General features: G+C 43.4%; 3 protein-coding genes across 3 annotated transcripts; 2 read left to right on the top strand and 1 right to left on the bottom strand.

Annotated features, from left to right (window-relative positions):
• Positions 1 to 2,761: 2,761 nt before the first annotated feature.
• Positions 2,762 to 14,673, top strand: LOC108007250 (uncharacterized). The gene is made up of 9 exons (XM_065866209.2): positions 2,762 to 3,002; positions 3,207 to 3,357; positions 8,222 to 8,909; positions 8,988 to 9,265; positions 10,922 to 11,590; positions 11,854 to 12,098; positions 12,157 to 12,329; positions 13,299 to 13,422; positions 14,082 to 14,673. Exons 3-9 carry the CDS (start codon positions 8,233 to 8,235, stop codon positions 14,211 to 14,213), a joined length of 2,298 nt encoding a protein of 765 aa, XP_065722281.2. The 5' UTR covers positions 2,762 to 3,002; positions 3,207 to 3,357; positions 8,222 to 8,232; the 3' UTR covers positions 14,214 to 14,673.
• Positions 14,674 to 18,272: 3,599 nt separating this feature from the next.
• LOC108007249 (thiamine pyrophosphokinase 1) lies at positions 18,273 to 19,730 on the top strand. Its single transcript, XM_017070887.4, has 3 exons — positions 18,273 to 18,660; positions 18,738 to 19,256; positions 19,311 to 19,730. The coding sequence occupies exons 1-3, from the start codon at positions 18,288 to 18,290 to the stop codon at positions 19,457 to 19,459; spliced, it is 1,041 nt and encodes a 346-aa protein (XP_016926376.4). The 5' UTR covers positions 18,273 to 18,287; the 3' UTR covers positions 19,460 to 19,730.
• Blm (Bloom syndrome helicase) lies at positions 19,553 to 24,611 on the bottom strand. The gene is made up of 4 exons (XM_036819478.3): positions 24,377 to 24,611; positions 21,989 to 24,324; positions 21,101 to 21,923; positions 19,553 to 21,038 (listed from the first exon to the last, which is right to left on the bottom strand). Exons 1-4 carry the CDS (start codon positions 24,468 to 24,470, stop codon positions 19,783 to 19,785), a joined length of 4,509 nt encoding a protein of 1,502 aa, XP_036675373.3. The 5' UTR covers positions 24,471 to 24,611; the 3' UTR covers positions 19,553 to 19,782.
• Positions 24,612 to 24,786: the final 175 nt, after the last annotated feature.

Genomic DNA, 24,786 nt, shown 5'->3' with positions numbered 1-24,786 from the left:
CTTTCGATTTTTTTCAGAGCTAATCAGTATGATATTCCATATTATAATCATTTTTTCTAAAACAAAATCGGCCTAATACAACATTTTTTCTAGCTTTTTTAAGCGTACACACTTGCTTTAACCCACAGGGCGACTTCAAAGCCACACGAGGGCCAATAAAACAAGGACCAACTCATCGGAATATTAACGTCGGCCTCTTAATTGCTTGGCAAACGTTCGCCAATTCATCGCACACCAGATCAGGAAATCAGGAAGGGGAGGAATGCTTTGGCTTTACCCTCGTCTAAAATACATTTTTTCAGCCGGCAGCCTTCTCTTTCCCTTTTTTATTGAAGGACCAAACGGCATCCGCCTCCAATTAGAGTTCTGCTGATTTGGCGCACTTAGCGAGAGGCATGTGTTTGTACGCCTCGTTGGCCATCGTCCACATAGAGATGGGTTCAGATGAGTCGAGATGGTCGCTGGTCGCTGTTCGGTTGTAGGAACCCATTAAGATCATGCTCCATTAATTGAGTTCCCATGAAAAACGCCCGGTCCATGTGAATGGCACTTGTTACTGGTCTGTATGGCTGGTTGGTGTCAAAATTGTGCATGTTCCAAATGGTTTTTGGCCTGGTTTTGGCCTCCACCCTTCAAATTAAGTTACACTTGCAAAGCGCCAAAAGAATCGTGGCCGGAAGTGGGAGATTGGAAGTGGAACATGGCTATGAGAATTAAATATGCATGGCTACGTTTTGGAGCTCGATGGCCAAGTGGGAGTCTCGGGACTCGATTCCCCCTCTTCTCCATGGGCCGTAATTGTAATTAGCTTCTGCAGAGTGGGCTCCAAACCGAATCGGATGAACAAAGGATCTGAGGGGCGTGGCAGATTTGGCTATTGGGGGCGGGAGTGTGTGGCCAGCGGGTGCTAAATCAGCTAAATGGGTTAGCACGCTGGCGGCGTTTTGGCAGATAAAGGGCATAAATAATCAGCACATATTGGGTGTGAATGGGACTCAAACAAAATTTGGTTGCCTCTCCAGTTGATTTGGGTTTCGAATTTTATAAAATTACATTTTCAATATACGAAATGTAAAAGCCATTGATTTCATTTCATTGCAACCATTTTAATTAGTTTATAAAACGGCATTTGTGAATTCCCTTTTAATAAGGCTGAGTAAAAATAAAACTTTAATTCGCTCTCAAATGTTTATGATCTGTTAAACATGATTAATTGCTCAAATTGTAAATGTTCTGTTCGAGATTAACATCAAACTTGGCGCAAATGTTAAGCAATTATTTTTAGCTTTTCCACAGCTTGCACCTCTTAAACCTGTGTATTTACCTCTGCTTTTTAGCATGCCGTTGGTTATAATCCTCGGTCTGTTCAGCAAAAAGTTTCGCCAAGGTCTGGGGACCTAAATGAAGTTTGTGCCCGCACTTAACCAAACCGCAATAAATCAAAACACCTGGTGGGAGGTACTTAGGGGCCATGCCACCCAGAACGACAGCCCAACAATGGTGTGACATGGAAAACAAAACAGATAGCAGCGAAGTAAAAACTATTGAGAAAGGGTAACAATGTTTTAAATACCCTAGGCTATGCTCTTAAAAATAGGAATATGACAAACAAATTTTTGATTATAGCTATTCATTTTTGGAAATCTTAAAATCTAAACATGTACAATATCTTACCTTGATAGTTATACATAAAAAGTGTCATTATTTTATTAGATAAGTTTAATTTTGTAAAAGTACACTAATCCATTTATAAGTTTTTTGGACATTTTAAATTATAAGTATGTAGATCAAATTATTTTGATGATTGTACCTATTAAAAAAGGATCTTTTATTTGTTGCATTTTAATTTAACAAAATTACATTAATCTTTAAAAGTTGACTTACTTTACAGAGTGCCTAACTCCTTCCAAAACTCCCAGACACCCTTAGCTAGGAAAAAACAATAAGGGAAGGCTCGCACCAGGCGAAATCAAAACTTTTACGGCCCCACAAAATAAACGAAATGGCCAAGAAGGCGATAAGGCTGCAACAACAATGGCAACAACAGGTGTTCGACACAGATTCACACGCTCTCACTTACACATACACACTCATAGACACTCACACACCCACGGCAACCGGAAATGAAAACACTGTTGCCTACTTTCAGGCGCAGCTATTTTGAATGCGGGCTTATCCACACCGAGTTTTCTGCATTTGTTAACTGCATTTAAAAGGGCTAAACAGAAGCACAAGCTACGCACTGCCAGCAGATGAAAAGTGAAAAACTTGAGCGCTGAAGTCTGAAAGTTTTGTGGCCAAGTTTTTTCTCGCACCTTTTGCGGGCTTTCGAAAACGCAGAGCACTCTCCCCACAGAATGCAGTTAAAACTTGCAGCCGCAATTCAATTAAAACTTCAATGTAATACCACGGAGTACACATCCCCTGAAAGTATGTATATCTTTTATATATATGTACATGAGTGGGGCTCCTTAACGCTGGCATGACAGCCGCGTGCCAAGTGGCAAGTGGCAAGTGCCTCGGATGGCTTCAAACTTTGTTGCACCGACCTCAGCTGTCCCCGTGTAAACAAACGCCCTAAAAAGGGGGCGTGGTGGGCGATAAATGAGCAGCGGGCTAAGAACCATGGACGGCCAGCAAAACAGCCGGCTTTGTGTTTTGGAAAACGGAAATGGGAGCAGGTTTCAAAATATTATCCGCGCAGGCGCTTTTCCACTGTTTCCTAACGCCTATAAAAGGGCTTGTTCTGGCCATGGCCAAATCAGTTGGTTCGTGGCGCTTCTCCGGAAAACTTCTAAAAGCGGAAAACCTGAAACACCCAAAACTATAATCAAACTTCAAACTCGAAACTTCAACCACCGAACTCCTCGTGTCGATGTTGTTTCAGCAAAGCAATAAAAACTGTAATTAGTGTGCGCTTGTGGACTCGCCAAATTTAATTAGCAAACAATGCGGTGAAAAGTGGCAAATAAATAAAAACAACAATCTGAAGAGAGAAAAGGGTATAAAAACTCAGCTAGCAAAAAAACAATATAAACGAAATGCAGTTTCCGAATGATTAGTGCAACAAAGGGACCACAGAGTAATCTAATTTGTGTTCGCATCCAAATCAGATTACAAGCTTAAATAGTTGTGTGATCCGGTATTATTTTTAACTTTCCGAAAGGAAATTTAAAAAAAAAAAAATCAATATTTACATTTTACAGTAATGCTCTTCTATGAGTGAAAAATATTTAAAAGTTTCCTAAAGTGACTTGCAAACTAACAAATAGTTTACAGTTGAAGTTTATAACTAAAGAATAAATAAGAAACTGGATATCTTATCAGCTGCAAAGAAAGTGAATATTTAATCCTTAGGTAAATTATTTTATTAAATTTAAAATTCGTTTACGGATTATGTGGTTTACATTTTATTTAAAATGTTGTGTGTAAAAAGTTTGCTTCACTGGGAATAAAAGTACCTCCAATTTAGGAATTTCTACCTAACTCATTTCTCTGTCCTTTTATTTTAAAAAAAATAAAAACAAAATCAAAGCCTCAAATCTTATTTTGGGGTATTTTCCCTAGAATATAAAGGAAGATTAATAATTCTTAAATTTTGGGTAATACAATTTTTCCGGAATTTCTTGGTTTAAAATCAATTTTTATTCCAAAACCTTTTACACCTAAATCCCTAGGATCCCCCACTGTTTTAAATTACATATCGCTGTTCTATGGGCTGCGAGGCGACCAACTCCAAATATTTGCAACTTGTGGCAGGGTCTTTGGAGATTGAGATTGATGCATGTGCTCGGCCCTCTGTGGTGGTTGAGCCACATATGGTGGAGTACTAGTTCGTGCGGCAAGCTGCCTAATTGCAGGGCAACCTCATCGCATCAGGCTCGCTTTGAGCCATTCCAGAGCCACAATTTCATATTGTTACAAAATTGCATTGTTAATGGCCGTTGGCAACTCTCGCTCGACTGGTAAATGGGTAAATGCTAACTGGAAACTGGCAACTGACAGTCGCTTCTGTCTGTCTGCCAGCTTTGCCAAATGGGTTAATGTGGGCCAGGCCAAGGGGAAGGGAGGGAGATTTAGGGGGTTAAGGGAGAGCCATTTACATACCATTGGTTAATGTGCAGTCCTTTGTAATGGGGCAACTTTTTGCTCTGTCAGCGCAAAATATCTGCGGTTATCTCCGGGGCCAGCGAATTTCTTTCCTCCCAGTTGCAATAAAAATAATCCTGGCATAGATAATGGATAAATGGATAATGGAACCACCCGCCCAGCATAACCCAATGATTTGGATGGTAGCACCTAAGTTGGCCTGTTAAATCCATTTAACATCGACCTTTGGGAGTATATAGGATGCCTGCAAGCCCACTTCACTCCCTCATTCGCAACAATAACGATAAGAGCCATAGAAAACAACAAGAACAGAGACGCTCTTATGCCATTAAGTGGCATTATAATTACAATTTCCACCAGGGCCCAGAAACCCGGCGAAAAGGGGGAGTTTGGGGAGCGGAAGTGAAGGCCGACCTCGACTATAAAGTTCGCATTCGAAGGACTCATTAAGCTGGGAAGAGGCCACTTAAGTCGGGCGGGTTAACGTTTAACTGCTGACGCCAGTCCTGTACTCCAAAAAGGACTCGTATTTGCAGAGGAGTCTAATCAGAGCTTCGAAGCTGGCCCAATTAGCAAATACGCTCAGCAAATAATCCGCACGGATTTTAATTAATTGGACACCCGTCTTCGCAGTCGACTTACGTCGCTAATCGCTACTACTGCAGGTATATTTTATCCTGTTTTTCGAAGCCCTGGAAGCCGAGGACCCTCCCTATATATATACTATACGATGTTGGCAGAGATTCGGGATTTTCAAATTAATTGTGCGCATAAATTTTCAGGGGTGCTCCGGAACCGGCAATAAATTCACTTTCGTCTCAAATGAGTTTGCATAATTCAAATACCGAAAATTGAAATATATCCCAGGCCAATATTTGTTTTAGTTATAAAGTGGATTTACCAGTTACCCCAATTTGTTATGATTTAAGTCTGTCGGTTAATTGAGCTGGGATTAAGGTGAAAAATCGGTGGTATATATAAATACAAATAGCTTTACTGCAGAGGGAGAGAAAGAGGAAATCAATAAGACCGGAATTTAATACAACCACAGAGGAGCTTAGGAAAATTCCTGGGCAGGAAAAGTTGAGCCAGTGAAACACGAACTCCGGCTGCAAGTAATTTACATATTTGGACCTGCTGGAATTAAGTATCTCGAAGATAGCGCGTGGCAGATAAAACTATTTTAGCACTATGCCCATACAATTGGTGCGGATCCAACTAATGGCTGGGAAGATTACGCATACGCCCGGTTGGATTCGTGGGATTCGAATTCGTCCCTGGGTTTTCAAGGACTATAAAATTAATTTTAAGACACTTGGAGCTTAATCATTCGCACAAATAAAAGGCGACAGTTGTCCCCGAGGATAATTGCGTGTGCGTGTGGAACAGCCGGGGACTTCAGTCAGTTTGATTCGTCTGGGGGAGGAGGGTTCTCTCTGGTATGGTGCCCGTAATTCCAGGCATAATTTGGGTACAAAATATTCCTGCCCTTGTTCCCATTCTCTGCTCCCAATCCCTGACCCAAAAAAAAGGGACCCACTTGTGGAAGTTTGGCCAAACGTGCTGAGCCTTTAAACTTGCCCAGTCGACCGAGGTGCTAGGGAGGGGGGGTGGCTATCAGTTTTACGAGTCCTCGGGGATCCACTCTTGTTAAACTCGCATCCCGCTGCCCACATTGTTGTCAGGCGGTCCAGGGACCACTCGAAGCATGTCGGAGATTTGCCTGAGCCAACTGCCTTTTGATATTCAATCATCTCGAGCATCGCTCCCATAAAGGCACCCACGCGCACACACAGTAAGGAAAAAAAGTTTTTTGGGGAGTGTATTAAAATATAGATCATTATATTAAGCACACTTATTCTTAAGATATAGAAAATAAATAAAATCATTCGTGAAAACTTTTTTATAAAAATCAACATAGATAGATAATATATCTTAAATGCCTAAAAATAATCACATTTAAACTTCCGTAACCTGAAGTTTTTTAACTTGACGTCTCTTTAAGTCAGACTATATAGAATGAACCATACAATGTATTACATAACTCAAATCTTTATAAGTCTAACTTTGATAGAAAAGGGTGATTCGAGTTATGGAATATTTTTAACATTCTTAATGGTACAATTTATTTTCTTAAGAAAATATAAGTTAATCTATTTGTATCCGAGAAATGAACACATTTTTATACAATTACATCCGTTAGATATTTTCTAGAATTTCTACCTATAGCAAAATTGTTTTCAGTACATATACGAACACACATGCCTGGGTTGATTTTCTTCAATTTGTTCATAATAATGTCCGCCTATTTTGAAGTGTCACAGCGTGGGCGGAAACAAGTATTTTGATGTTTCCTTTTTCCGGCCTTCAAAGGGAAATCGAAATCAATGTGTGTGTGGGTTCGACCAAAAAGTCCGAAAAAGGACTCGACAAAAGTAAAGCAATAAAACCATAAAATCAGAAAACAATACTAATTTTCGGTGATGGGACGTCCGAGTATTCCCCAATGGCCAGCCGCAGAATCGCGGCATAAAATATGCATTTAGCTTTGCCATCCGACTTTTCCGCCTGATTTATGTACCTATATAAATATATATATAGAAGGACGTGCCTTGCCTTTGCCCACCTTGGCCAAGTCTATTTGGAATTCAAAAGCTTTTAACAGATTGTCGCAGGCAGTAACTTTGCCAATTTGCAAAAGTTCAACTGAGCAGCAAAACGAAAGCAAAACAAAATGGATTAGGGGGGCAATGAACAAAGGGGGGGGTGGCAAAAAACAATAACAATTACACTGATTGCCGCCCCCGGAGAATAGAATACGTTGAATGAATGTGAGTGACGACCTGCCGGTCAGTCGAACGGAAGCGGAAATGGGAGTGGGAAAGCGGAAATGCGGAACAGAGCTGGTAACTCGCTCGCTTTTCGCCGTTTTTCTGGGCCAACCGATAGAACAAAACTGGCCATAAAACAATCGAGGGCTCTCATTTTTGCATTCGGTGCCATATTTGCTCGTGTTTTCCATTTTGCACTGGCATCGTAAAAGAACGAAAAGGATGCAAAACGTTACCAGAAAATTCGGAACAGCCACATTTATCTGCCCCAAAAATGTTTTGCTGCCTTATTGTTTCGGCCAACAGCGATTGCAGTGCTTATGTGCGTAGAAATTCTATTTGATTGCAAGTTTATGTTGTGGATTTAACTTTTTCCACTCCCTTGGGAACTCCGAAAACTGCATCTTCCTCTGGCCATTGTTTGCTCACCATTGCTGCAGAAAAACTTAATCCAGATATTTATTTCCTGCACCAGGATGCTGCTGCTTTGATGGCCCCAAACCCTGCATCCAGTGATCCTGTCCCGGAGTAATCTTTGTCCTTAAGCTGCTTGTTACCATGAAAACCTTTTATAGCCGCTATAAATTCTCGTAAATACCACTTCTTTGGTTTGAAATTCAGGTGGTTCAGAGTAGTTTTTAAATAAATAAATCTGAAAACCAATGTTTAAGTATTTGTCCTAAGGTAAAAAGGGATATTTTTCAGTTTAATTGGAACCAAACTTAAGTCTAAGCTTATTTTGGCTAACTGGATTTTTTATACAAAAGAGACATGAAACCCTAAACTTGATTGAATATATAAATATATAAAACTCTGTTGAGCTATAGACCATTTTCCTTTAAAATAACTTCAGTTTTTTCAATGCTAATACTCAAGTAAAACATCAAATTAATTTGCTTTGGCAGAAAATAAATATAATTCCACGCAAGAAATGTGAGTCAGAGGTGCATTTAATACATGCAAATTTGATATTGCACTTTTTGCATTGGAAGAAAAAGCTTTTCATATAAATTCGATATTTTGCAGAGAGTCCTGGGGGCAACTGGAAAAGATTTAAATTTACGTACAGAAAGCGATATAACATTTCACATAAATCATCGCAGAAAGTAGCAACTGCAACCTGCAGCTGCAGCTATTATCATGCAAAAACCGACTCCATTATTTGAATAGAATTGGAGACTCTTTGGGGCTCTGCTGTTCTTTTGTCCCTTTGTCCTTTGGCAATCCTCCACCACCACCTCAATCACGGTCTATGTATTTTTTCGTACCTTTCTCCGCAGGCCAGCGATGAATGCAGGTGCTGTGTAAGTGCCCCTGCTCTGGAGAGGGGCGGATCCGGGCATCCGCATCCGCATCTGGAACCCAGTGGAATCAAAGCCGGAACGTGACTTTTGCCGAAAGTAAATTGAGCCACCGCAGCAGCGATAAAAGCGATAAAAAGCTGCCATGCCAACCGGCGAGTGTTGCTAGGAAGGACACTCTTTATCGCCGAGATAAAGGATCCATGGAGGGGCCAAATCCAGGTGCACCCGTGATGAGAGCCGATGACATCTATTCGCGGGTGCCCCTGCCCCTACTCCTCCTCCTGATCACGCAGCTCCTGGCCTCCGCCGGGGGCACTCCCCTGCCCCATCCCTGTGCCCACAAGGGCATGGCCGAGTTGATTCGCAGCAGTCCGGTGATTGTCAAGGCCCTGGCCGCCCGGGTCTTCACTGACATGGATGTGGAGACGACGGCACAGGACACGATTTTAATAACATTAACGCCGGAAACCATATACAAGGGCGCCTCGCTGCTGAAAATAGCCAACGGCGGTGGCGATGCCGAGGACCCAATGTCCCCGCGAGCCGGCGGTCTGATGTCCTGGAGCTCGGGACGCAGGAGCCGAGGGTCGAGCGGGGGATCTCCGGGCGGTGGTTCCTCCTCCTGGAGTGGCGCTGCTGCTGAGTCAGCCTTTCAGTACGAGGGGTAAGCCATCGTGGTCATGACCATCCTCATTTTGTCCACTTTACCTTTACCTTTGCCATTTTATTTTACATCCTGCAGCCAGCTAAATGCAACCCTCCAGCCACTGCGTTGTTTCGATAATAACATGCTGAAAATGCTGCCGGCTGAATTAATTGCCTTTGGCAAACTCCTGCCCGCTGCGACGGCAGTATCCTCCGCAGGGGGAGGTGGAGGCGGAAGCACTCCCTCTGCCGCCAACCGCCCAGCCCAGTTGCAACGACCGCCCGTGGGCGGCGCCACTGATGTGCTGCAAATCAGCGTCAACGGTCTGCATCGCTGGACGCCGCAGTTCGAGAATCATATCTGGAAGCATTTGGGTAAGCGGCCACTTCCTGTGTCCTGGCTCTATACACTGAAAACTAAGTTTGGTTTTAAATTTTTAATTTTAAATGGTCTCCAATAGATTTTTAATTAAGATTTAGTATAAGACTAAAATAGAATTGGTAATACAATTTTTAATTAGCTAAAGTAATTCCATTAGACCAGTGGTTGCTAAAGCGCTGCGCAGGCAGTCCTTAAGGAACAAATCTTTCTGCCGATGCTCTGCCGCAACACACACGGCACATGTTAACATGACATTACTTTGTATGTTGCTGACCGCTGTAATACCCCCGAAATTCGCAAAAAGATATTTCTGACCTTTGTTATACTGCCAATTTGAAAAGGAACTCTAAGTAGATTATAAAATCGACCTTACTGAATTATATTCAAAACAAGTCCATACTTTATGAATATTTTTTCAAGTGCATCAGGCCTGTCCCCACCCGATTGTCTCCTTTTTCCCCCCAGGACTTTCCCAGCCAGGCTTCCGTCGCTTCCGTTAGTTAATCGCATTTCGCTTGTTAGTTGTTGCATTGTTGAGCAAATCGCTCCGGTCGGATGTTTGTCGAGTATTGGATGAACCCGCCGGGATAGAGTTACCAAACTAGAGGCCACTGGTCAGGACGTCCTGGCTCGGATGGGGCAATCAGTGGTAATTGGCACTGGAGGGCCAAAATCTCCAACCCGCTCGAATATCGCAACATAATTGCCAGCGACTCTGTTATTTAAAGCCGCTTATATCCCATCCCCCGCAATTGGGCTTTTAAGTAATTCAACAGCGAGTGAAATGCGGCCAACACTTAAAATTCCTCAACTTATTTGGCTTATTCGTCAGTCTATTGTGACTTCATGAGCCCAGATGGGAGATTAATCTTTGATGAAGATTGATAGCAATCGCCAGCCAGTCGCTGGAGAGGCATTTCCCTTGAAAGGGGCAGAATATAAAATAGAGCAAAATAAAATAAAATGAAAAATACTTACATACATATAATAAAAAGGGAACTTCTCGATGACGCAGCAGATGTTGCAGATATAGCAGATGTGGGGCAGGGCCTCCTCCTCCTCCTCCCCCTCCCAATCCTCTCAAGCTGGCAATCCGCACCACCGCCACTCGAGGGAAGCAACACTTGACTTTTGTGTCAAGCGGCGAGGCCTCCACGCCCACCGAGGATCTGTCTTGAATTGCGGATGCTGAATGAAAGGCCTCTAGTCCGAAGAACAAGCAGCACTAAAATTTGGCACGATGATGTCTTATTCTTATTGCCCTTAGTAGGGGAATAAAAGGGATTCCCAAATACTTATGCACAGAGAAAAATATATGATGAGCTACTACAATAGATATATACTTGAATTATGAGCAAGGTTTTTTATTTAACGAAAAGAAATAAAAACGGTGGTCACCAGCAGAAGCAGAGCAAACGGCCCGCGGGATACAAATTTTCTCTGCTGCCGCTCTGCCAACTCAATTAGAAAAGAAAGTTTGGACTCTCCTGTGTCTGTACATCGTTTTTAAAAGCCCATAAAAATGTTATTAAGGCCTTAAAAATTTTTTTAATTTTTTTTTTGACTGAAAAATTAAACATTCCTTGAAAATACTCACCTTTATTTGTATTTTCCTCAACTCACTGCAAACAATCGGCAATCAATTACAGGCTGGGACGATTGGAGCGACTTCACCCTGTGCAGTGTAACCTGTGGTCAGGGGGTGCAGCAGCGCTTCCGGCGCTGCCTGCTGGACAATCCGCTGGTGGACATGAACATGAACATAAACCTGGAGGACGATGACGAGGACGATGCGGAGGATGCGGACGACGAGGCCGCCGTTGAGCTGACCGTATCCAAGGAGGCGGACACTTTCAGCGATGGCAATAACGATCTGCTGGCAGATGATGAGGATGAGAACGACCTGCTCATAATGCGGGCAAGTGGCGACGAGTCATTGCATAAATTTGACCAAGCTACGACGATAATGCCGCAGACCAGAGTCCGTGCCCATTCCCATCTCAACTCGAGTCCGAATCCCAGTCCCCCGGGAGAAACAAGCGGCGGTAATGAACCACCATCAGATGGAGGAGGTGAAGGAGGAGCAGGAGGTGTGGCCAACGAGGGTGTCAGGTTTGTGCCGAGTGCACACAATGACCGGGATGGGAACCGAGTTGCAGTTGGAGCAGGAGGAGTCACCTCCAGAGTTGGCACCAGGAAGGCACGTGCCAGCAGTCAGCACAAAAAACACAGGCCTGCCAAAAGCGTGGCCCTTTCCACACTCCTCTGCGAGGGATACAACATCGAGCAGCGCAATTGCAACAGTTTCGAGTGCAGTGGTGAGTTTATCCATCAACTATCTTTAAATTCTATACTCCCGGAACCTGAGAATTAAAAAAAAAATGTATCAATTCAAAAAATTTGTATCTCCTTTTTTTTAAGAAGAAACGTTCTTGAAATCAAGACGAAAGTACTCTCCAAATTATTTTTCTCGATTTTGTTTTCGATTTTGAGAACAAGATTACTTGAAAGTTGACTCACTTTTGAGATCGAGAGAAAGGTTTTGAGAACTTTTTTTAAAAAAAAATTTAACATATTACAGATGATATAAGTGATCTGCTAAAATTCTACAAGAAGCTGCCGATGGGTGAAGAGCAGCCCACCCAATCCTCGGATGCTTCCTTTGCCTCCTCCTACCCGGATCCGTATTCAAATGCGGATATCACCACGGTGGGTTTGATGGGCACTGCCTTTAGTCCCACACCCTCGACGCCCTACAACATGGGCTACATAAGGAGCTGGAGGAATCTGCTCAACTTCACACTAATGGTCACACTGAGGTCTAAGGTGGGGGTTCTTTAAGTGCTCTTTATGGAATGAGAATCAAATTTTCTTGATATTACAGAACGATACCAAGAACACGGCGACCATATTCTCCATTCGCAACGCCACCCACAATCTTTATCTGGAGGCCTGCAAGGACGGACTGCGTCTGTATCTCGAGCGGGACAATGCGACGGAAATGTTGCCGGTGAAATTCAATTTATACGATTATCGCTGGCACCAAGTGGCCATCAGGTGAGGAAGTGTGCGTGTGTTTTTGGGGTGGTTCGGAAGGTGGGTGAAAGTGGGATGTGATGAGTGGCAGTGCCTTTCCCCATGTGCTGTCATGATTGGCAATCACTGCCTCTGTGTGGGCCAATGGCACTCACTTCGATCTGATGGCCATCGTCGTTGACACTTTCGTTTATTTGCATTTTCAATTTATTAGCATAAATGTTTGTGCCATGAAACGCACACTGGCAAACACTTGACACACATGCAAATAGTAGGCCAGGACACAGTGGCGGTGAAAAACATAAAACCCGAGTTTTTATTTCTAATTTTTTTATAAGTTTTTATTTCAGTGAATCCAGAACCTATATATTTTTGAGTTCCTTAAAGAATTTGTTTTACTCTTTACAAGGTGATTTAAAATAATCATTGCTTGTTTAAACCTTCTACGATTTTGCAATTATTTTACAATTTTATATGCTTTCCAATTTGCCTAATTTGCAAACTCCTTGTAAACAAAAAAACAGTCTTTTAAAAATAAAAAAACAAATGAGTTTTTTTTGTATTGAGTTATAAGTATACTAGTATATTTTATTTTAAAAAAGCTAAACTAAAAAAAAATATTTAAAGTAGGTCCTACAAAATATTTTAAAAAAAATCATGAGTAAATCATTAATTGATGCAAAACTATACCAATGGAACCTACATTGCTATTTTGTTGACCGCTGTTGTATACAGACTGCCTGAACATGAATATCGAAGTCCCTTTTTTTGGTTTCTGCTTTTTGCTGGCTACAACGACACACAGCCAAATTGACACTCGGTTCAAGTGGGCACCATTTGTCATCGACCGTCGGCACATTTCTGGGGGGGAGGGGGTTTTTGATACATACTAACAATGCAGCAATATGTATCCACATATATAGTTTAATTATTTGCGAATAGCTCACTTTACCATTATTATTTTGCTGTTGTTTTCCATTCGCCGTGCAGCATACAGAATGGCGATTTCATATCGATTTACGTCGACTGTGCGTGGACAAACAGTTTTGTTGTCTCCAAGCGACTTTTCACGTTGCCCGTGGACGCGGATGTGGAAATTGGACGCGGCTTTAATGTGAGTATAGACACTACATCATATTTCCCGGGGGAAACATATTTTTTCATTGTTCCTGACTCGTTACTTTGACACACAATGAAAGGACTTTACCATGTCATTTCCATGAGTGCCTCTAAGGATTGGTGACTCTATTTTAATTGGTTATTGAAAATATTGAAAGGTTGTATAATAAAAAAAATTGTTTGCAAGTGTTTTCATTTCTACCAAAAAATAATACAAAATCAATGTGTGAATATCTTAGAAATTATATTTTATAGAATATATGAAATTTTATTTTAATCATGGAATAAAATCGTTGAGAGTTTTTATTTACCAAGTTTTTTTAAGGATGTTATTTTAAAAATACCATAACATAAGTATCTGCTATCTTTCATAACACATTTATGGCAGCCGCTTATATGTTTATTTAATATTTATTTTCCGAAAAATAATAAGAGAAAGCGTACAGCTGTATTTCCCGGGTCTCAAATGCATTCAATAAAAACCAAAAAACCAATAAATGTAAACAAATTGACGCTCTTGGCGTATTTATTGCTCGGCCTGCGTGGCGTTGATAGCGCATACGCCCCGTTGGCCGTTGACAATGCAAATGAAACAATTATGGACAAGCAATTATGTACTTTCTGCGCATTAACTTTCGCTTTTTCCCATCGCAGGGGGAGCTGCAGCAACTGCTCGTCCTGCCGGAGAACCAGGAGAGGCTGCAGTGCAGCAACAAGCGCACCTCCATCAACGAGGTGAAGCGCTACATCATCGACACTTTCATCGAGGACTACAATGGCAACTGAGAATGGGGATAAATCGAATCCCAATTGACCGAAAGCCACTGAATATGAATGTGCATGCAAACAAAATATGCGATATGCGTATATTATATTGCCGCAAATCCACACAAAATCCGTTTACAAATTCGGCAAATCAAAACTGCATAGATTTATGATTATTCATTTCATTTGCATATATCTATACATTTAAGGGCAAAAAAGTATGTGCAACTATACATACTAATATAACGCATACGCCATGTGATTTATGCGCTAGCAAACAGCGCACTCCACTCCACACACAGCCCATATAAAGTCGGTAGTATTCGATTACGGCCACATTATGGATGAATATTTGTAATAATTAAGCTAATTTGACGTAATACAATAATTGTAAACGCAGAAATTAATACCATTTGCATAGCACCAGGCAAATGCAAAAAAAGAGAACAGAAAGATCAAATATAACGCAACTATGTATATGGTAAAAGAGGAGGTGTTTTTTATGACGGTTGGTTAAACATAAGTATCACACACATGAGTTTTTGGGCTTGAGTAAGCAAATTTTGAATATGCAAATGAGATGTGGAGTATTGTTTGGTCAGCGAGGTTTTGGAAAGTTGACCCAACGGGGCAGTCCTTTTCTGCCAGATTGTGGTTTCTCTGCACTTGAGTGCGCATCACTAATTTGACAAAGGATCAACTTGTACATTTTGCTCGGCGCGTCAAGTGTTTCCAGCCAAACTGAAGGATAATCCCCGAACAGATCCCCTGGCACTGGGGAAAGCATTTGCTTATATAGACAGCTGAAACTGCAGCGACACTTGAATAAAGTTCCCTGAAACGAGGCAAAACAGCAGCAGCCGCACCTAAATTCATAATTTCCCCTTGGCGGAAAAAAGACCGACGGCCGGCATCCGTTTATGCGGTTTCCCTCAGTCTCTGGATCGTAAATAACCAGCTCTTCTCTTTTTGCACAACTCCTTCCTCTATTATTTTATACAGGGTACTTTTGGTAATGCTGTAGAAATTAATAGCGTTCTTATATCTTAAAACTTGGAACGGGCTTTAAAAAATATGTTCTTTTTTTTTAATGTAAAAACATTATGCAGGACATTCTATAAACTTTTTAGACGCTTAGAAACAAGACAATCCAAAGATTGGCTTTATAATGATATTTAAAATGTTTTTTAAATATATTTATAAAAATAATTTTGATTTCATCAGTGTGTTATATAAAGCAACCATTATTTTATTTTCAAGGTTATACATCTTACATGAAATAGCTAGCATTAATAGTGTTTGACTGATTTACGAAAAATTAGGACAATTAAAATTGTTTTATTGATACTCACATGTCTAACAATAATGATCATTCTTCGAGTGTTTCCTGTGAAAACAGCCTTTACTATTTCCTTAAATATATTTTCTTAATCTATGTTCTTTAGTTATGCACAAAATAAAAGAAAGTCGAAGCTTTTTCCCTAGAAAATGTTAGTAGCTAGTTAAAAAAGCGCAGAAAGGTATGCTATACTTTTTTAAGTATGTATTTTAGCCCAATAAAATGGTATCTTATGGTCCGGACCCTCGACTATATCTTTCCTATTCCCCATCTTTCTTCTGCCCCACGTCATTGGCAATTTCAGGCATTGGGTAAAAATGTTGCCGCGCTCGGCAAGTCGAATGCAGGCGACAGGCGGTGGAGACATTGATGAATTTCCTGTCGCATCCTTGGCGCTCGCTGTCTGGTGGGTCTGGTGCAGGTGGGTCTTATGCTCGAGGACCTCGGAACCCGGGAGCCCAGGACACCCGCCGTCAAATAAACCTCCGACTCTGGCAAACAGCAAGCCGTCGCCTATTGTGACTTAATAACTTCTACTCACGTCATCAAGGTGCATTGAACCGTGAAGTGCTGGGGAAAACAGGAGATGGAGGATGGGCAAGGGGATAACCAGGATAACCTGTGCAAAATATGGGTGGGTACTGCATTGAATTGCGAGTGCAGTGCTATCTCAATTAACTGCGCAAAGATGCATCTGGTTTTTAATTTCGCAACTATAAAAACCATATATGTGTCACATATTCGAGCTGCAAGCAATTAGTTGCAGTTGCAGTTGCCTGCGAAAGCGAACTGCTGGCCAGGTAAATAGAGCACGAACACCCAGTCATTGAGAATTTAATAGTTGTTATCTTTAAAACCAGCCAGGTCTTAAATTCGCAAATTTATACCTTGATGCAAGCGGACATAAATCTCTGCCTGCGAACACATTTTCGCGCAACATGTTGCACTTGATGTGTGTGTGTGAGTGCAACGCAGTGTCCCAGAAAATGCAAACGTAAATCTTTTGGACCTTTGCTCCTACTGCAAAATGTTTAAACCGAATCGGGGATACTTTGGCCCATGGCTTAGATGGCAATTGGTTTGGAAAGGCAACTACCCTTCGTTAGAGGGTATTAAAGTCACTCGGCAAACGCAAGTAATTCGTTTCAAAGTCGTATAAGGGCGAACGAATACGCCAAAGGCATGCGTGTACAAGTGTAATTTTATTTATTTATGGCTGCTTTGGGAGGAGCAACTTCTTCAAGGATTCCGCGTCCTTACATTTCCTTTAAATTGTACGCTTTCTTAGGGGGAACTTTCATTGGAATCGAAAATTGTCAAAAGTATACAATTTAACTTCTTTATAAACATTTTTAATATTGAAATAAAACTATTTTCCTTTTTTTAAGCGTCATATTAAAACACCAGTGTTTTGTTTCGCCTTTACATTTCATTTTAAATTTTAAGCTTTCTTTGATTTTTAACAAAAATTGTTAAAAGCCATTTATTAACCGTTTGACATATTTTCATTGTAATTTAATAAAAAGTTAATTGGGATTATTTTTAAACATTATTTATTATTATTTTTTTCCTTAAATGCTTACTATTAAGCCAATGGTTTTTCATTTCCGCTTAATACAGCATAGCTTTAAAAGTTTGCAACCGGACAGGAATAAAATGGTTGGGTTTTACAATGGGACAATGCATTTCAGACGTGGCATGCAAAGCCATTCAACTTCACCCCCTGGCAGCTGGGTGGCCCAGCCACGCCCCCTGTCAATCAGAATCCAGAAAAGGGGTTTGACCAAAGGCCATGGCCAGGGGTCCTGGCGAGGATGTGCTCATGGTCTGGCCACAGGATCCGTATAAATGCCTTTATTTGTGTAGGTCAAACAAAATGAACTGTAACAATATTGATACAGCTGGCATCGGAGGTTCGAGCACAAAAGTATTGTGGTACGACTGCGACTTTCCCCACCACACCCCCAATAAGTCTGGCTGCCCGACGTCCTGGCCAGCTTTTTGTTTCCGCAGTTCATCAACTACCAGCCAGCGGCTTCATTAACCTAAGCCACAAAAGTTTACCGAGGGATTAACTTGTCTATTGAATGAAAAATAAGTATTTGGTCGAGGCTGCATGCTCCAGAATGTGGGCATTAAATTAAAATGTATGCTTGCTGCGGTCAAAGTAATTGGCTTAAATAGTTGGCACAAATCAGTGGAATGCTTTTTAGCTGTATGAAACTATTTTATATGTAAGTTGAAAATAAGTAAGAATAGATGCTTATAAAAGGGAAACCAATTTTGGCATTTGTTTTATTGACCAATAATAATAACTAAAAAGATGGTTAAATATCAAGATGTATTTTGTAATAAACTGGATAAAATAATAAAATGTAACTTCGAATCATTAACAAAATTATATTACATAAACACTTTCAATTATGAATATTATTAGCTGTTCTATTTTTAATACAAACAAGGAACATATTTGCTAAATTATTATTTCCAAACATACATACATCATATAAACAAAACAAATCTTTCGAAAGTAGTTGAATGACATTATTCTCATACCGTAATAAAAACATTGATTAACATTAAATTCAAAATAATAAACAGAGCTTATCAGTTGAAATTGGCGCCACATCGCACGGCCCTGGTCCACCCCTAAGGGACTGCCAACTTGCGGATAGTGTGACCAGAGTCCACATTTCTAACGAACTTTCAAAATATTCAAAAAGGCAAACTGTCCAGGGGTATTCTTTCAAGTTTTTATGAATTTGGTTCAAATCTACGGCACGGGCTGCCGCACAATGACACCGCCGAGCGGTTCCGGGACCGCCCTCAACTGGATGCGCCGCTCCTCCGGCCAGGGATTCGGTTGGATCCGAGTCACGCGAGTTGGCAGGCCGGCGCACCAGCACCCGCACACCACCCACCCCACCGCCCACCGCCTCCTCTGCACGAAAACAACAATCGGATTCCGGCAGCAAATGGACCACACAATACCGCCCAAGGAGTTCAAATGGACGCCGGGCAACCTGATCAACGAGAACTTCAAGTTGGGCGACCATGGCCATGTCTGCGTGGTGCTCAACCGCCAGATCCAGGTGCCGGCGCACGTGGTGAAGCTACTGTGGCGCAATGGTAAGTTTGGAGCTGTTATAAAACAAATCCCGGCAAGGTCTAGGCTCAAAACCCACCCACCCCTCAATCCCTTTCAGCCGCCGTGCGCTGTGCCGTCGATGGAGGCTCCAACCACTGGCGTGACTTTGTCGTAAGTCAGGCAATGTCAAAGAAGTCGAATGGCGCCACCACACCACTCGAACCGCTCGACGTGATAACAGGGGACTTTGACTCGATCACCGAGGACACGGTGGATTTCTTCAAGACCACCCCGAAGGTCCACACACCCGATCAAGATGCCACGGATTTCACCAAGGCCATCGCCGTCCTGCAGCCCGTGATGGCGCAGCGCAAGATCCGGGATGTGGTGGTGTTTCATGACACCTCCGGTCGGCTGGACCAGGTGATGGCCAACCTGAACACACTGTACAAATCGCAGAAGGACAACTGCAATGTCTTCCTCCTAAGCGGGGATTCGGTGACGTGGTTGCTGCGACCAGGAAAACACACGATACAGGTGCCCGTCGACCTGGTCACTAGTCAGCGGTGGTGCTCCCTGATGCCCTTGGGTTCGCCGGCGCACAACGTTACCACAACGGGACTCAAGTGGAATCTATGTAAGAGCATAAAGTCATCTTGACTATTTTAATCTTATACAAGTTCCTTCCTAGATCACGCACAAATGGAGTTCGGTGGCATGGTGAGCACATCTAACACCTATGCCACTGAGTTCGTCCAGGTGGAGACGGACGCCAACCTAATCTGGTCCATGGGTGCCTACGACTTTGAGGATAAGGTGCGACAAACCGCCAAGACATGAGACGCTATTGGAGATGCTAATGGAGGTTACTAAGTACTTAAGTAAGGATTAGGTTACACCAATGTACAGTGTTGAGGGCCAAAGCTGCATCACTTTTTGTTTGTGGGGGGCTATTAATATAGTACTGTTATTGTTTAACAAAATGAAAGTTTATGTGAAAATTCGTAGTACTAAGCTCTTAATTCTACTAAATGAACTTAAAAAACTTGGATTGAGCGTAAGAACAAAGGAGGTTTAACGAAATATAAATAGATGATGCTTACTCAGAGAACTCTAGTGTTGTTAGCAACCCATAATAATATAGGTGATCTAATAATCTAACGTTATTTTGATCCTGGCAGTGGCATTAAATCAAAGCCGAAGCTATTTCCTGTTCTCTTGGATTTCCAACCAGATGAAGTGGAAGCAGTGCTTTCCGCTCGCTTGGCTCCCGCTTTGCCACCTCGACCCCTGGCTGATGTGGTTTTCCTGGCCGCCGGCGATGTTGTGTTCGCTTTGTACCTCTTGCTGGCTGCCGCCTTGTAGATCTTTTTACGCTTGCCCGCTCGGAAGGAGTTGAAACCGCTGCCACCGCTCGTGTTGGCACCGCCTTGCGATGACACCGCCCTGTCCCAGTCCACACTGTCGTTGTTCCAGCCCGAGGTGCTGGTCCTCTGGTCCGAGGTGCTGGGCCTCCGCTTGGCGGCCGCCTCCTCCTCCTCGTCTATTAGGGCCTGCATCAACAGCTTCTCGGAGGCATATTGGCTGGTAATCTGCAGCAGCCTGGCGCCGTATTTATCGTAGTTCGCCTTGGTAACGTGCGGAATGCTGCACATATCCTTCTCGGTAAGGGGCAGTGTTTCGGCCATGGCCTTCAAGGCCTGAATATTCATGATACTGGCCATGGTGACGTTCCGCTGGCCGGCAATGGATCGGCACAAATCCAGTAGATCCGTGTAGCAGCGCTCGTGAATCTCCCGCATTTCAGACTTTCCATCAGCACTACTGCTCGCTGCGCTATCGGATACGGTGGCCACTGTCGCCTTGGCTTCCTTGGCATTTTTGGTCACGGCAAACTCGAAGGAGGGCGTGCCCTCCATTAGTTTACTAATGTTATTGCCCAGATACAAATAGGCCTGAGGGAAATCGTTCGTAAATATTAGATCCTCTCTTAGAAATCCATCGATGACCATTTTGCGCAGCAGCCTATGAACGTCGTTCTTATCCCAGTCCTTCAAGGCTCCATGATGGGGTGACTTGTGATGGTTAAAGTCTATGATCTTCTTGATCTTGGAGCCCTTAAGGACGTCGGATATGTGCAAAAGTGTAAAGCGGGATCGGCCGCTGCACAAATCCTTGACAGCTCGCGCCGCCTTTCGGGCATGCTCCAAGGCGTCGAGCGCCCGATAGGCTCGTTTGTTGAGGCAATTGTCGCAGGCGGTCTGTCTGTTCTCTAGGCACTGCTCGCTGGTAAAGTGCTCCCCGAAATAGTCCAACTGCTGGGCACGCCGACAATCCGTGAGATTCTCGCAGTATCCCACAATGCGATATAGATTGTCCACATGTATCTTCTTCACATTGTACTGGAGAGCTCTGTCGGCTGAAAATGAAATAATAGGTTTCAATAGATTAAAAATGCTACTTAATATCTTGTCCACTTACCGTCCAGCATCTTCTTGATACGGAGCATGTCCGAATAGTTGTAGTACAAGATGCAGTCGGCCATTTCTCCATCTCTTCCTGCGCGACCTGCCTCCTGGTAGTAACCCTCGATAGACTTGGGCAGAGAATAGTGCAAAACGAACCGCACATCTGGCTTGTCGATGCCCATGCCAAAGGCGATGGTAGCGCAAATAACCTTGACCTTTCCGGTCAGCCAATCCTTTTGTCGGGACTCCCGCTCGTTGTCGGTGAGACCCGCATGATAGGCCACCGCCCGGACGCCATCCTTGCACATCTTCTTGGCCGTCTCGTCGCACTCCTTGCGGGAAAGACAGTATATTATGCCGCTGGAGTGCGCCGGCTTGGTGCGAATGTAGCCACTTATATCCTCCAATGTGGAGACGCCCTTCTTGGGCAACACTCTGTACCGCAAATTACTCCTGTTGAAGCTGGACAAGAACCACTTGCAGTTCTTCAGATTTAGCTGTGCCAGAATGTCCAAACGAACGCGCGGAGTGGCGGTGGCTGTTAAGGCAATCGTTGGAACGTTGGGGAATCGCTTCTTCAGAACTCCAAGTTTCTTGTAGTCCGGCCGGAAGTCATGACCCCACTGGGAAACACAATGCGCCTCGTCTATAACGAATCGACTTATGTAGTTGTTCGAATTCAGGGTGTCTAGCGTGTCCTGGAAGCGGGTGGAGCTGCTGATCTTCTCGGGTGTCACGTAGAGCAGTTTGACCATAGGTGGTTGACACTCTAAATCATTGTAGATGGCCATCACATCGGCCATTTTTTGTTCCCCACTTAGACTCTTCGCACAGATCTGGAAAAAAATGAAAAATATATATATGTTATATCTCTATTATTTTTTAGGATTCCAGTACTCACATCGAGAGAAGCCAGTTTGTTGATTTGATCAAAGATCAACGACTTCAGCGGACTAACCACAATGGTAACTCCCTCGGTCAGGATAGCAGGCAGCTGATAGCACAGCGACTTTCCTCCTCCCGTTGGCATCAGGACAAAGCAATCATTGCCCAAAAGGGTGGCGTTGATCACCTGCAGCTGATTGGGTCTGAAACTCTTTAGACCGAAGCTGTAGCTCAGGCCATGCATGAGGCGGGTGGAGTGCTCAAACTTCTGGCCATCGAACTCTCCTGTGATACCATCGTTGTGCACGTTGGAGTGGAAATTGCCGGACAGCTTCTGGGAATCTGGGGCACTAGAGAGCTTGGCCGGCACAACGCTTTTACTGCTGCTGGGGCCGTCACTTCGACTGGTGTTTTTTATTGCAGCCTGGGAGTGCATTTTCTCGAACATTTCCTCATCGTATTCGGGAAAGCCATCGTCATCCAAGGTAATATTCGCTGGTATCTCCTTTGGCTTCTCCTTCACCTTAACTGCCTCCAAATCCTTGTAGCTGTAGCCATTGAACTCTGACCTGCGGCCCTGCATCTGCTGGTGTTCGTTCTCGATGTCCGCCAGCAGACCCTCCAAGTCATCATCGTCATCATCCACCTCGCTGGCTGCGGTCCGCTGTGTAAGCCCGTGCATCTGCTCCTCCTCTAGGTCGCCGTCCAGCATAATGCTCTGGGCCAAGTAGTCATCCGGCTCCTCGCACAAATCGTGAACAAGTTCCTCACACTTTCGCAACAGATGCGGATCTTTCTGCTTGGGGGGCGGCGTGAAATCGTCTGGCTCCCCGCAAAGATCGTGAATGAGCTGTTGGCGCTTGGGTATTGAAGGGGAATCGATCGACTCGCTTGGCGGAAAATCATCCGGTTCCCCGCAAAGTTCGTGGAGGAGTTGCTGGCGTCTGGACATCGGAGGGGGAGGATCGTTCGGCTTCTGTTCCTTGCTCTCCGAGGGTTTATTAAGGGTTAAGGCGCGAAGACCACTCTCTGGCGGGGATGATATTGGTTTGCTAGTTGAGCTTGAACCCATAAACAGACTCTGTTCCTCCTGCATTTCCCTTTCCTCCTGCATTTCCCTTTCCTCCTGCTCCAGGGCTTCTTGCTCGGCCTTTAGCTTGCTTTCATTCTTATCCAGATGTTTCTGGAGTAGCTGCGTCCGTGCCTTGAACTTTTGTCGCATTACCTTGAGCTTGAGGAAAGTATTCGGCTGAAAGCCAGCGATTTCATTGAAGTGCATGGCGGGAATCTGGTCAATCAGAGAACAGTACTTTTCCATTAGCTCGATGTAAGTGGTGCGAAAGAAGCCCAGGGAACTTTTCTGCGCCTCAACGCTTTGTTTAGTGGGATCGATGCTGAAATTGTCGTTCTGGGCCAAATCCTTTAGGTAATCAGCCAGAGAATTATCAAAAGTCACACTGAGTCGGGGCTTCAGGGGCGCCGCCGGAGGTGGTGAAGGGTTGAGGATGTTCCTCTCCATGGCTACAGTCGTAGGTTTAGTTGGAATGGCATTTTCTTTAGCCGAACCTAGTTTGTACCCTGATGGCCCACTTCCACTTTTCTCAGGGGAATCCTCGAAGAGATTTTTACTACTGCCTGTGTTTTTGTAGGAACTTAAAGCTCGCGGTGATTCGAGGAAAGTGGAAAGGGCCGGCTTTCTCTCAGTTTTCTTAGGAGAATCCTCAATAATTATTCTATCCTGGGAAGGCTTTCTTTCTGGTTTCTTTGGGAATCCTTTTTCCGATTTCTTAGCATCCTGTGGAGGTGGAGGTGAATCAGGCAGCGTGAGTAATGGGTGCCTCCCTCCATTCTGATTGATTGGAGAGTCCTCAAAGGAATACTTCTGAAGAGGGGAGTCCGTGGGCTTCCTCTCATTCTGGGACAGTTTCTTTGGAGAATACGAAAAAAGATTTAGCTCCGATTTCATTACAGGCTTTGCAGCTGCTGGAGAATCCGAAAGTGAAAAGGGTGCTTTTTTCCTTTCATTGTTTGGCTGTTTCTTTAAGTAATCCCCAAGTGTGGTATTTTCTGGGGGAGATTCAGACAAGCCCCGGTAGGAATGACTGCTCTCACTCTTTGTCGGCTTGTCAGGCGAATCTTCGTAAGGTTTCTTGTCAGGGAGAGGAGCGACTGGCGATTCGGAAAGGTCGAAATATGTGACCCTTTTTAAGGACTTGCTGGGTTGGCTGGATTTCTTGGAGGAGACAGTATCCTTGCTGGACTGACTAGACCTCTGAGTTGAATCCTCATCGGAGGACGAGGTGTCCAGAAAGATGGGATTGTAGATTGTAGTGTTGCCCCTGACATTTGTCACTAAAATTAAGAACTATTAGTTTCCATATTTCCTCAGAAATACGCTAAATACCTTTGCTCTTTGGCTGTCTCTGGGAATTACTATCCAGGCCAATGAAGCTGCTGAGTGTGAGCTGTTTTCTGGGCGCTACGGGCTTCTTGGACATGACGACCTGCGGTTCATGCAACTGCCAGCGCCTAACTTTGCAAACAACTAGTTAATAATTTAGTAAACAAAACAATTTAATACAGTTTGAGACTAAAAACCCGCGCAATTATGCCAATGGAAACAAATGTGAATAGGAATCAGTGTGACCGTACTATGGCCCTTGCAAATATACCAAATCTTATGGGAGCGTTCACCAGAACAAAGTGATCAGTGAGCAGTTACTGTTGACTTTCTTACGATAATGTGATCAACATCAACTAAAATTTAATGGAGATTTTTTTTTAGAAAAAACAACTACCAATAAATATACTGAT

This window comes from Drosophila suzukii, chromosome 3 (genome assembly GCF_043229965.1).
Source record: "Drosophila suzukii chromosome 3, CBGP_Dsuzu_IsoJpt1.0, whole genome shotgun sequence".
Classification (NCBI taxonomy): Eukaryota; Metazoa; Arthropoda; class Insecta; order Diptera; family Drosophilidae; genus Drosophila; species Drosophila suzukii.
This window is presented reverse-complemented; position numbering and strand designations above follow the sequence as displayed.